Below are 12,995 nucleotides of genomic sequence, written 5' to 3'. Positions count from 1 at the left end.
AGGAATAAATTGGACCAATTTTGTCTGTAACAGGTAGAAGGATGGTCTTATTGCTTCTATTCCACTAACTTCTTCCTTGAACTTTTGCAGTTTCCTGATCTCTGTGGTCTACTCCAAGGCAAAGCTGGCATCAGCTTGTGGTGGGATCATATATTTCCTCAGCTATGTTCCATACATGTATGTCGCTATTCGTGAGGAGGTAGCTCATGACAGGATAACAGCATTTGAGAAGTGCATTGCGGTATGATATTAAAAATAATATATTATCTATCACAATATTATGCTGAATGTTTTAGTGCATGAAAGTGGATCCTAAATTAAAGGCTCATGTTTTTACCTAAACAAAATCGAGGTAGGTAAGTGGCCTGTGTCCATTATTGTACTCTAGGAGCGATAATTACAGAAGCCACTTGTTTATGCACTGTATTTCAGAAGTTGGAAGTTGAGTAATATTTTTGTCCTGTGAAATTTGTTACTGCTCCTAAGAGTTGAAGACCATGAGGGATGTATCCTCAAATTTGTGGCTACTTGACTCAGACTTGATTCAATCTTGTGGCTAATGGACTCAGCCTCCTGAGAAATGAGTTCCCCTTCCTCTGGCTATATCAGTTCATCTTGAGGATTTTGAACCTTCCCAATAATTGACATAGACAGAAGTGAAAGGCTACATAATTCAATATCATACATACAAACATAATATAATACATAAAAACATAGTAGCTGCCTATCACCTCCCTCATGGTTCCGCCTCCTTCTACTATCCATTGTGTTTTCCCCTATTCCTCCTTCACCTTTCCTGCCCATCACATCCCTGCCTCCACTCCCCCACCCCTTTATCTTTCCCCTTACTGGTTTTCACCTGGAACCTACCAGCCTTCTCCTTCCCACCCTCCCCCACCTTCCTTATAGGGCCTCTGCCCCTTCCCTCTACAGTCCTGACGAAAGGTTCCGGCCCAAAACGTTGACAGTTCTTTTCCACGGATGCTGCCCGAACTGCTGAGTTCCTCCAGTGTGTTGTGAATGTTGCTTTGACCCCAGCATCTGCAGATTATTTTGTGCTTACATAATTCAACACTGAGTTAACTTGGAGAACTAAAATTATGGCTTGGAAAATAGGTTTTGCTCACTATTTGGTAATATTCAGTGTTTAATAGAAATACTCACATTGAATATATGATCTGAGAAATTGTTTGAGTGTCTACTGCCCAGAACAAAGTACAGCCTTCCTACTAAGTCTCACCCTTGTTAATCTTCATCCTCGCCAGCACTCCAGATTGTATATGAACAGCTAGCGATTCGGAAAAGTGGCTGGCTCCTGAGTGATGTGTGTGTAAATGCGTTGACAGTGTCCAGTTTTATCTTTCTCTTGGGGATGTCTGACATTCATATTGGCCCAAGTGAGATAGATAAAACCACGTTAACTGAGTTCAATGTTTGTATGTTCCACCTTCAATAATCACAAGAGTATATTTCCAGCATTTCTCTATTGTACACAAAAACAGAATTGAATAAAAATAAGAACAGAAAATGTTGGAAATATTCAGCAGGTTGGGCAGTGAAAGTGAACCATAATTGATGTTTCAGATCCAAGACCTCTTATCAAAGCTGGGAAAGAAAGAAAATAATTTAGTTTACAATTGGAAAAAAAAAGTGGGGATGGAAGGTATTGTTGGGATGACTGGTGAACAGGTACAACAAATGAAATATCACTGATTGAGTGAGATCAGATATGTTAATATAGCATTTCAAAGCATATTATGTATTTTTTTTTAAATCTATGTTATAAATTTCTAATAGCTGAATCCTTGAGTAGGTTCTTGGCCCAAGACATCGACTGTATATTCAACTCCATAGTTGCTGCCTGACCTGCTCAGTTCCTCCAGCATTTTGTGTGTATTGCTTTTTGTGTTTATAAGCAGAATCACATACAGTTTTCCAAGGGAATTGTTGAAGCTAGAAGATTTATATGAGCGTTTATTCAGAGGATAAGAGTCCCACATTGTTTGGGAAAGAGAGGGAAGCTGTGTACAATGTTGCCAATGATATGGAAACACTGGTTGAAAATAATCTTTCAACTAATCAATCACCCTAGGCGGGCCTTCATATCATGCTGTAATGAAGTTATTAAAAATTGCTTCTGATTGATACATCAACATTAAATCTTATAATGTGCTCTAAGCTAAATTCAGATTTAATGATCCCTTCATTTTCCATTCACTGTATTTTAGATTCTTGCTACTCAGCTGCATGAATTGCAGCAAACTCCTTACTGTACTGAAACCTGCTTTTCCTTAAACAGAGATATATCCAGACATTATTATGATCCTAAAATGCAAGGGCTGTAAAGAGAGCCTAGGAGAGGAAGGCGTCTTGTGTAAAGGTCCACCCTTTTACATATCAGAGCTATTTTTTTTATTCATACAAATAAAATCCCAACTCCTGGCAAAGAATATGAAGGCCATTATCCTGAAGCCCAATCCTAATTTACAGATGCTAAAAATGAATAACCATATTACGCTGGCCAGCAGAAAGCTAAATGCAACAGAGCATAAGATTTCTTATAAAGTTGGATTCAGGTCTAGGCACTTAACATTTAAATACAGACTAACTTTAAAGCACAGAAATCCATTTGGATCCTACAGCATGAAACAAGCCTCTTTCAAAACCATCAGAGAAGCATCTAACATGCTACCTTAGAAATAAACTTTTACCATTTGCTGAAGATATTTTACAGAATCATTCGTAGGTCAGTCATAGGTGGTTGTGTGTGTGTAGGAATATTTTATATGTAGATATCCACACGGGTGTAATTCAACATCCTAAAGAAGTATTGAGTATTTAAAGTTGCATTTTGTATTTTCAGTCGCTCATGTCTACAACTGCGTTTGGGCTTGGTTCGAAGTATTTTGCTCTCTATGAGGTGGCAGGAGTTGGAATTCAATGGCATACCTTCAATCAGTCCCCAGTAGAAGGAGATGACTTCAACCTGCTTCTCTCCATGGTCATGTTGATTGTTGACGCCACTGTCTATGGAGTGCTGACATGGTACATCGAAGCTGTTCATCCAGGTTGGACTGCCTCTGTCACTTAACTCTTTCCATTAGCTGCATATTACACCTTTACTGCTCAGATGCATGAATTGTGACAAACTTGTGTTTCTCCTTAATATACTGGAAGTATTCTTTTCTGTGCATGACTGCATCTGACATGAACTATTTAACTCCTATAGGTATAGACTTTTTTTAAGTGTGAATCTCTGCATCAGTTGCATTGACTTTATTTTTGGTTATTTTTTTTGCCTTTTTGTACTTGTGTTCAGTGACCCTGTCAATGCTTAATGGGTTCATTTCTACCATTTGCATTCCTGGATCCAGCTGTCTTCATGATCTTTCATAACAAGCCCCAGCACCTAGGAACGACTAGAAAATGTCCTACTGGAGACTAAATAAGATTGATTTCCTGATTCTTATGAAATAGTACTTTTTACTGAATGACTATTGTCTCTTTCAGGATCTTTTTCTTCAAAGATTGCAATGCAAAAGAAAGAGGGGTTTGGTCTGATAGGCCCTTGTCAGGTTCTAAAGCACAAATATTCAGAAGAAAGCAGTGAACCTTAGAGAAAATGAACAAGTTGACCGAGGAAGTGAATATTCGGTGGAGGAATGGATAGGCAATCATAGTGTAAAGTTGACAGACTCTTCTGCTCATTTGTTATCACTATTCCGATATCTTCAGACTTGCCTTCCATCTTCTTCCCAACATAAATACGGGTGGCACGGTAGCATAGTGGTTAGCACAACATTTTCCCGTGCAGGCGAGCGGCGTTCAATATTTGCTGCTGCCTGTGAGGAATTTGTAGGTTTCCTCCGCGCGCTCCTGTTTCCTCCCACAGTCCAAAGAGTACTGGTTAGTAGATTAATTGGTTATTATAGACAACAGACAATAGATGCAGGAGTAGGCCATTCAGCCCTTCAAGCTAGCACCACTATTCTCTGTGATCATGGCTGATCATCCACAATCAGTAGCCTGTTCCTGCCTTCTCCCCATATCCCTTCACTCTGCTATCTTTAAGAGCTCTATCTAACTCTGCCTTCTGAGGCAGAGCATTCCACAGAACCACAACCCTCTGCGTGAAAAAGTTTTTCCTCAACTCCGTTCTAAATAGTCTGCCCCTTATTCTTAAACTGTGGCCTGTGGTTCTGGACTCCCCCAACATCGGGAAAATGTTTCCTGCCTCTAGCATGCCCAAACCCTTAATAATCTTATATGTTTCAATCAGATCCCCTCTCGTCCTTCTAAATTCCAGTGTATACAACCCCAGTCGCTCCAATCTTTCAACATATGACAGTCCCGCCATCCCAGGAATTAACCTCGTGAACCTACGCTGCACTCCCTCAATAGCTAGAATGTCCTTCCTCAAATTTGGAGACCAAAACTGTACTCAATACTCCAGGTGTGGTCTCATCAGGGCCCTGTACAACTGCAGAAGGACCTCTTTTCTCCTATACTCAACTCCCCTTGTTATGAAGGCCAACATGCCATTAGCTTTCTTCACTGCCTGCTGTACCTGTATGCTTACTTTCAATGACTGATGAACAAGGACACCCAGATCTCGTTATACTTCCTCTTTTCCTAACTTGACACCATTCAGATAGTAATCTGTCTTCCTGTTCTTGCCACCAAAGTGGATAACTTCACATTTATCCACATTAAACTGCATCTGCCATGCATCTGCCCACTCACCCGACCTGTCCAAGTCACCCTGCATTCTCATAACATCCTCCTCACATTTCACACTGCCACCCAGCTTTGTGTCATTTGCAAATTTGCTAATGTTACTTTTAATGCCTTCATTTAAATCATTAATGTACATCGTAAATAGCTGCGGTCCCAGCACCGAGCCTTGTGGTACCCCACTAGTCACTGCTTGCCATTCTGAAAAGGACCCATTAATCCCTACGCTTTGTTTCCTGTCTGCCAACCAATTTTCTATCCATGTCAGTACCCTACCCCCAATACCATTTGCTCTAATTTTGCACACTAACCTCCTATGTGGGACCTTGCCAAAGGCTTTCTGAAAGTCCAGGTACACTACATCCACTGGCTTTCCCATGTCCATTTTCATAGTTACATTCTCAAAAAATTTCCAGAAGATTAGTCAAGCATGATTTCCCCTTCGGAAATCCATACTGACTCGGACCTATCCTGCCACTGCTATCCAAATATGCCGCTATTACATCTTTTATAATTGATTCCAGCATCTTCCCCTCCACTGATGTCAGACTAACTGGTCAAAAATTGCCTGTTTTCTCTCTCCCTCCTTTCTTAAAAAGTGGGATAACATTAGCTACCCTCCAATCCGCAGGGACTGATCCTGAATCTATAGAACATTGGAAAATGATTACCAATGCATCCACGATTTCTAGAGCCACCTCCTTAAGTACCCTGGGATGCAGACCATCAGGCCCTGGGGATTTATCAACCTTTAGTTCCATCAGTTTACCCAACATCATTTTGTGCCTGATGCGAATTTCCTTCAGTTCCTCCGTTACCCTAGGTCCTCTGGCCGCTATTACATCTGGGAGAGTGTTTGTCTCTTCCCTAGTGAAGACAGATCCATAGTACCTGTTCAGCTCTTCTGCCATGTTCTTGTTCCCCATAATAATTTCACCCATTTCTGTCTTCAAAGGCCCAACTAATTTTTTCCTCTTCACATACCTGAAGAAGCTTTTACTATCCTCCTTTATACTCTTGGCTAGTTTACCTTCGTACCTCATCTTTTTCCCCCGTATTGCCTTTTTAGTTATCTTCTGTTGCTCCTTAAAAGTTTCCCAATCCTCTGGCTTCCCACTCATCCTTGCTATGTTATCCTTCCTCTCTTTTATTTTTATACTGTCCTTTACTTCCCTTGTCATCCATGGTTGCCCCTTACTCCCCTTAGAACCTTCCTTCCTCTTTGGAATGAACTGATCCTGCACCTTCTGTATTATTCCCAGAAATACCTGCCATTGTTGTTCCACTGTCATCCCTGTTATTGTAAATTGTCCCATGATTAGGCTAGGGTTAAATCAGTGAATTGCCAGATGGCACGCCTTGAAGGGTCGGAAGGGCCTATCCCTCAATATATCTCAATAAATAAATAAATCTGCGCTAATCCAAATTGCTTCAGCTTTCAGTTTAACTGGCAATTAGTCAGTGACATAGATTGGCTCCAGGCCGCATCATGCCTCAACTTCAAAATTCTCATTTTTACTTTCACATCATATCATTCCCAGTCACTGTAACCTCCTCCAATTCCACCACGTGTATATCCCTGATATTTAATTTTTGCACTGTTCTGCATGCATCCAGATTTGGATTGTATCACCAAACATCTTTTACCTCCCATTTCTCCTTTAGAGAGCTCCTGAAGCATTTTTTTTTTAACTAGCCTCTATCTGTTGATTCAATGCTATATTAACAGTGTAGGTGTCCTTCATGACGTTTTCCTGAGCAGAAACTATTGATGGTGTTGGTATTTCTTGAGGTTAGTCCTTGGATCTAAATTAAGTTTTAAAAAGTTTATTGGGCCTTCTCGGTGGCTGTAGGCAAGTGCAGACTGACAATCTGAGGCATCTGAGGGTCATTCTTGTAAATATCAAAAAGCTGAGTTTTCTGAAAATTTGTTGTTTCTGCTCTGACTGTGCTAACACTTGCAGTCTTATCACTTTTACAATATAGAAATTGCATCAGCTATTTTATGGATTGTGAACTCTCACGAACAATTATTTTTTTTATACTTATAGCACAGGAAGAATCCATTTCATTCCATCAAATCTCTGCCAGCTCACAGAGAAATCTTATTTCCCCATTAACTTAACCTGAAAGCCATTTGCTCACACATTACCATCAACAGCTTCTCGATTCTATCGTTCACTGGCACAATAGGGACAATTAAGCCACCGCCCACAGATCTTTGGGTCATGGCAGGAAATCGGAGCTCTCAGGAAAACCCAGGATACAGTATCTGAGGGAGAATGTGCCAACTCCACACAGACAGTGCCGGATATGAGATTGAATCTGCGTGGTCGGTATTAAGGTCGGCTGTTATATGGCTATTATCCTCAATCATTTCAGTGGAGATGCTGACTCTGCTGTTGAGTAATTAAGCTATTTCACAGCAATGCCGTTAATTATCTGTTGGCATGTTAAAAGTATTTTCAATTAAACTTTTGAAAAACATCAATTATTAAAGTCTATTCATGAGTCTCTGAGAAAAGGACAGCTGGCAGGTGGTTCTTTGCGGGATGGTGACACTAAAGGCCGTCACCTCCAAGGTCCCGGCTGCATCTTGTGGCAGAGGGCCACCTCATCTGGCACTCTGCAGCTACTAAAGATAAATCTGGGCAGATGGGCACCGTGACTGGAGAGTCCATTGAACTGGCTGGGTCCAGATTGTCTTTTGGCAAATGTCTGATCGTTATCAGCCAAAAAACTAGATTGAGCCAGCTGTTTTTGTGAGAACAGAGCCTCAGAAGCCTTGACTTCATCTGAATCAAGTACTGAGCCTTTGGTTTAATTTTTTTTTAAGGATTGCGTCTTTTTTAGTGGTTCATCAGAATGCCAGCCAAGGTTTCCATTCTCAAGTTTATTATTTACTTATTTATTCATTTTTTAGAGAGTAGGGATCACAGGCCAAGCTAGCATTTGTTGCCCAAGAACAGACTACACACAGCTGTATTTCTTCCTGTTTTCAGCCAAAGCCAATTGGAAGATCTAATATGCAGTGTCTTTCATTAATTCAGCATAACAGCAGATTTTCTATATTTCCTAATGACATAGATGGAGACCATTTGGCCCATTAAGTTAATACCAGCTCACATCATAGTCTTATTTCCCCACTGATTTTTCCCTATAACCTGTCTTCAAATGCTCTTGTCAACTCCACCAAGGTTCTGTCATTCAGCTATGCACAAGGGAAAGTGTATATAGACATATTTTGCAGCAGCCAATACCCTACACATCAGTGAACTTTCTACCACAGGTTTAAAATAGTTTATATTAGTTGCCTGGACTTGTTGTCTGATCCTCGCCTGGGGATCACTCATGGTTGTCTGTCGTTATTTTCAGTGAGGTACTCTGCAGCTGTTGAGTTTTACTACTTTCAGCTTGTTATCACAATGTCAATATGATCCAATTAACTAGTGCATTGCGCATCGGAGAATTTGTTCACATCCTGACATAATATTTTTTTGGAAGTTACAGAATAATGATTTTCAATAGCTGTTACAAAACACTAGATGAATTCATTATTGATATTCACTTAATATCTTTGAAAGTTGTGTGAAGGAAATGATTTTTGCCCTTTTCTCTGAGTGGGGCCATATCTGCTTGTGGGTTAGGTCATTTTAAGTGCCAGCCCCACCACTGGCTTGAGCACATTTTCTATGCTGATACTTGACTGTACTACATCTGGACTTAAACAAAATCCCCCTGACTGCTTATAAGGCTGTAAAGAAATTTCAGGATTCTACTGGAGATCTAGACAGCATTAATCTTGCGAATTCCTGTTGTTTACATACTGGCTGCAATATTTACTAAAGAAACAACTGTAGTTCCTATTCTGTGGAATGTTAAGGGGCATCATGAACACATAATTTATAACTCTGTTCTCTCCTTTACACCAGGGATGTATGGACTCCCCAGGCCATGGTACTTTCCATTCCAGAAATCCTATTGGTTGGGGTATGGACGGATTGAAACGTGGGAATGGTCTTGGCCTTGGGCCAGAAGTAGTAGGCTCAGTATCATGGAGGATGACCAGGCCTGTGCGATGGAAAGCAGACGACTGGGTAACACATCTACCTCTATTTCCTAGAATGTTCACTGTTGAAACATGGATTTATGGATTGGACTGCAATTCAAACTAACTGTAGTTCTCGCTGGTCTCTTTCAGTTCTGTTTTTTGTTCTCCTGTTCTCGCCCATTCTTTCTTGATGCCGATTGGTGGGCTGGGGGTTTGGGGTTTGTTGTTCTTGTTGCTGTTTCTCTGTGTGGGCGATATATTAGATTTTTGTGTGAGAGATGGGGTTGGGGATTTGGGGTTTGATGTTCTAGCTGCCTTTTTCTGGGTGGGCGATCTGTTAGTTTTTGTACAAGGGAGGGGCTTGAGGGTTTGTATGTTTGAGTCTTTGTATCCTTTTCTTTCTGTGCGGAGTGGGGTTCATGTCTTTCAACTACTATGTTTTTTGTCTGTATTTCATGACTAGCTGGAGAAGACGAATCTCAGAGTTATATTCTGCATGCATACTTTAATAATAAAAAGATGAACCTTTGATGCTTTGAACATGATAAACTGTTATTTAATGTGGCTTATTATAGTTGGAGTAATTGGTATTTGAGATCAGAACTTGAGGAATCTGTAGGACTGAGTTTCAAATGAATTTAGTTTGAAGGAAATCCCAAGTGATTTATAGGAATAGACTAGATATTGTACTACAGGAAATAGAAGCATAGAAGGAAGTTTGATAGATTGAAATATTATTATATGGGAAAGGAAAACATAATGGAGGCAATCTAATGGAGGTCTTTGGAATTCTGAATGGATTGTGCAATGTATTGGGAGAAGATTTCTATTTGAGTGAGTCTCTGAGGCTTGGAAGGTTATGTACATTTAAGCGTAACTCCAACTTGGACAAGGGTGTATGTGGTCAAAGAGAAAGAGCTGCAGAGCTAGAAACATCAACACAATTGAAATGAAATTGCCACAATATTCTCAGGGAATAGAGAAAATCTTGGGAATTGAAATTCTGGGATAAGTTGCAGGGAGAGGATCCAGGGGTGCTTGCAGAGGGTGTATCCTGAGGGAGGGGGAGGTGACATAGACAAGAGGATCCAATGAAGAATTGACAGGTAGAGAAGGGATTATCGGGGAAGCAGGGACAGCATTCCTTGGAGAGATGAGAGGTTGGGGGTTGGGATAGATAGATGATCCAAGTAGGTAGGGAGTGGATCAGGGGAGAGGATTTATATATGTATTTATATATATCATGGTATAAGAAAAGCAGATATAAAAATACACTTTGGAAGGAGTAATGGAATAGAAGAAATGTGAGATAGTTGCCTTACTGAAAGTATAAAAATATCTCACACCACCAAAGACCAAGTTCTATCCTGAGATAAGTGCAGTCTGCATGGAATTTGCACATTCTGGTGTAAATGTCCTCCAGATGCTCTGGTTTGCTCTGAAACCTCGGACATGCTGTTTGGCAGGTTAATCGACCACTGTAAATTATCCCTGGTTGTGTCAAGAGTGACAGAGTCTGAGAGAAGTTGAAGAGAATGTGGGTTGAGTAAAATGGGATTAATGTAGGGTAAGTGGAAGTGAGTAGTTGATGATCAGCATGGACTCCTGTTCCCATACTGTGAATCTCTATGATCTGTAGCCTTTTACTTGAAGCTCAATACGAGTTTATAAGGTGCTCAGGTTTCACTGGATCTGCTATTTAGATCTTTGTTGTTCATTCTTTTGTCTGGTATTAGTTGTCTTGGTAAGTGATGTTAGTTGACCTAGGACCATTCATAAGAGACAGTGAATTGGAATGTAGTCATGGAAGTTATTTCATGCCCATCCTCAGTTGGTGACTGAGAAAGAGTATCATTCCACGTTTTACACTCGTAATGGTAATATATTGTCTAATTTCCTCACAGAGGAGACTCGGGGGATAGAAGAGGAGCCAAGCCATTTGCCTTTGGTTGTGTGTATTGACAAGCTGACCAAAGTCTACAAGACAGGAAAGAAGTTGGCTTTGAATAAACTCAGCCTGAACTTGCATGAGAATCAAGTAGTGTCATTCCTGGGACATAATGGTGCTGGAAAAACCACTACAATGTAAGTTTCAGGCTAGAAAAGTCTTCCGCTGTTTGTTTTTAAAGGGGCAGCGAAATAATGCAGCTGTAAAAATTCTGAGCTCTACTTGCTCCACTATGTATCATTCCAAATTCCTCCAAATTACATTAAAGAAAGTTGTTGACAGACATTGCAGTTTGGACAATTTTAAGCCTTAAAATTTTATTTTTATTTATTTGGCAATACAGTGTGGAGTAGGTCCTTCCATCCCTTTGAGTCAAGCTGCCCCAGTGACCCCTGACAACAACAATTAACCCTGACCTAATCATAGGAAAATTTACAATTACCATTTAACCTACCTGGTACATCTTTAGACTATGGGAGGAAACCAGGGTACCCAGGGAAAACCCATGTATTCCATGGGGAAGACGTACAGAGACTTCTTACAGATAGCGCTGGAATTGAACTCCGAATTCCAACACCCTGGGCTGTGATAGCATCATGCTAGCCACTATGCTACCATACCTTTTATTCATATACTTTAAGGAACTTTGCAATGGATATATCATTGGCAGAAGGGGCTTGCTTTTAGTTTCTGATTCATTGGCAGTAGGCTAAGAGCCTACTAAACTAGTCAAATGTATTAAGTAGATCGTGTATGGCAAACATAATTGAGGTAGTCACATTGAACAACTTGGTGTGTTGTCTCTTGTGTCTGAACTTTGTGTTACCATTTCCCAGGTCTATTCTGACGGGGCTGTTCCCTCCCACTGCTGGCTCGGCCACAATCTACGGGCATGACATTAGAACGGAAATGGATGAAATCCGGAAAAACCTAGGCATGTGCCCACAGCACAATGTGCTCTTTGACAAACTGACTGTAGAAGAGCACCTCTGGTTTTACTCACGCTTAAAGGGAATGGCTGAGGATGAGATCCGGAAAGAAATGGACAAGTAAGTCTCGATGCTACATTTGGATCTACAAGTACCTCAATGGGTTCTGCTTGCACTTCAACATTTACTACATCTGAACTCGTGATCCATTGGGCACTAACCATAAGTGTGGAGGGGGAAAAGAAAATTAAATTTTAAAAAATGAACTGTAGATACTGGGAAGCAGAAATAGAAACAGAAAATGTAGGAAGCACTTTTCTTTGTTACACACTAACGGCATAATGCCCACACCAATTCTTGGCTCAACGTATCAGTCCCTTTGTCCTATTCATCTTTTCCTAGCCTTCTCTGCAACTTTAAACATTTTTCCTCTCTCTTTTACATTGTGCCTCAGCCGAATTCACCCATCAATCAACTTCTGTTTTGTGTGGGAAATGTTGGAAATGGTCAACAGATCAGGTAGCATTTAGAGACAGAAGCTCAAAGTGGTCCTGCAGAAAGGTAGCAGAAGACATATTTGCCCATTTTGGACAGATGTGGGAAGGAATTCATCTTGAGGTTTGTGAATCTTCTCTACCCAAAAGGTAGCATTAAGGCCAAAACTGGCATAAGTTTCAAATTGCAAGGAAGTCAAACGGTTTGAGCAGAGAGCAAAATGTTGTGTTGAGCCCAAGATTAGCCCAGCCATGATCAAACTGAATGTTAGGCCAGGCACATAGGACTGAGTGGCTGCATCTAATGTAATTAAGTTTGAAACTATAACCCTTTTCCTCTCTCTACAGCTGTTGTCTGAACTATTAGTCACTAGTATCATATTCTGCCTTTATTTCATATTTCCAGTGTCTACTGCACCTTTTGCATCTATGCTGTTGTGTTTCCATTTCTTAAAATTAAAAAAATAAAATCAGTATTTACTTTTCTGGACTTACAGAATCCTATTTTTGGTAGTTCCTACTTTTTTTTCTCTGTTTAGAATGATTGAAGACTTGGAATTGTCTAATAAACGGCACTCCCTGGTGCAGACGTTATCTGGGGGGATGAAGCGCAAGTTGTCTGTTGCCATTGCATTTGTTGGCGGATCCAAAGCCGTTATTTTAGATGAACCAACAGCAGGAGTAGATCCATATGCTCGCCGAGCTATCTGGGACCTAATTCTGAAATACAAACAAGGTATGTCAATGCTTTTTGATTTGACAGGGGCTAACCTGTTCTATCCATGAATCAGCAGGGATGTTGCAATTTTTTCAAGGAGGTTTTGAGAAAACTTTTAAAT

At 40.5% G+C, this 12,995-nt stretch overlaps 1 protein-coding gene across 1 annotated transcript in view; it reads left to right on the top strand.

Moving 5' to 3' along the window:
• The window catches only part of abca2 (ATP-binding cassette, sub-family A (ABC1), member 2), a 553,235-nt gene that overhangs the window by 379,219 nt on the left and 161,021 nt on the right, over positions 1–12,995 (top strand). Inside the window, exons 18-23 of the mRNA XM_072240523.1 lie at positions 91–241; positions 2,864–3,068; positions 8,667–8,831; positions 10,690–10,870; positions 11,570–11,782; positions 12,696–12,892. Coding sequence (XP_072096624.1) covers positions 91–241; positions 2,864–3,068; positions 8,667–8,831; positions 10,690–10,870; positions 11,570–11,782; positions 12,696–12,892 — 1,112 coding nt within the window. The remainder of the gene's footprint in view (positions 1–90; positions 242–2,863; positions 3,069–8,666; positions 8,832–10,689; positions 10,871–11,569; positions 11,783–12,695; positions 12,893–12,995) is intronic.

The sequence above is a fragment of the Mobula birostris genome, chromosome 22, assembly GCF_030028105.1.
Source record: "Mobula birostris isolate sMobBir1 chromosome 22, sMobBir1.hap1, whole genome shotgun sequence".
In the NCBI taxonomy this organism is placed as follows: domain Eukaryota; kingdom Metazoa; phylum Chordata; class Chondrichthyes; order Myliobatiformes; family Myliobatidae; genus Mobula; species Mobula birostris.
The sequence above is the reverse complement of the archived record's forward strand: the minus strand, read 5'-3'. Positions and strand labels throughout refer to the sequence as shown.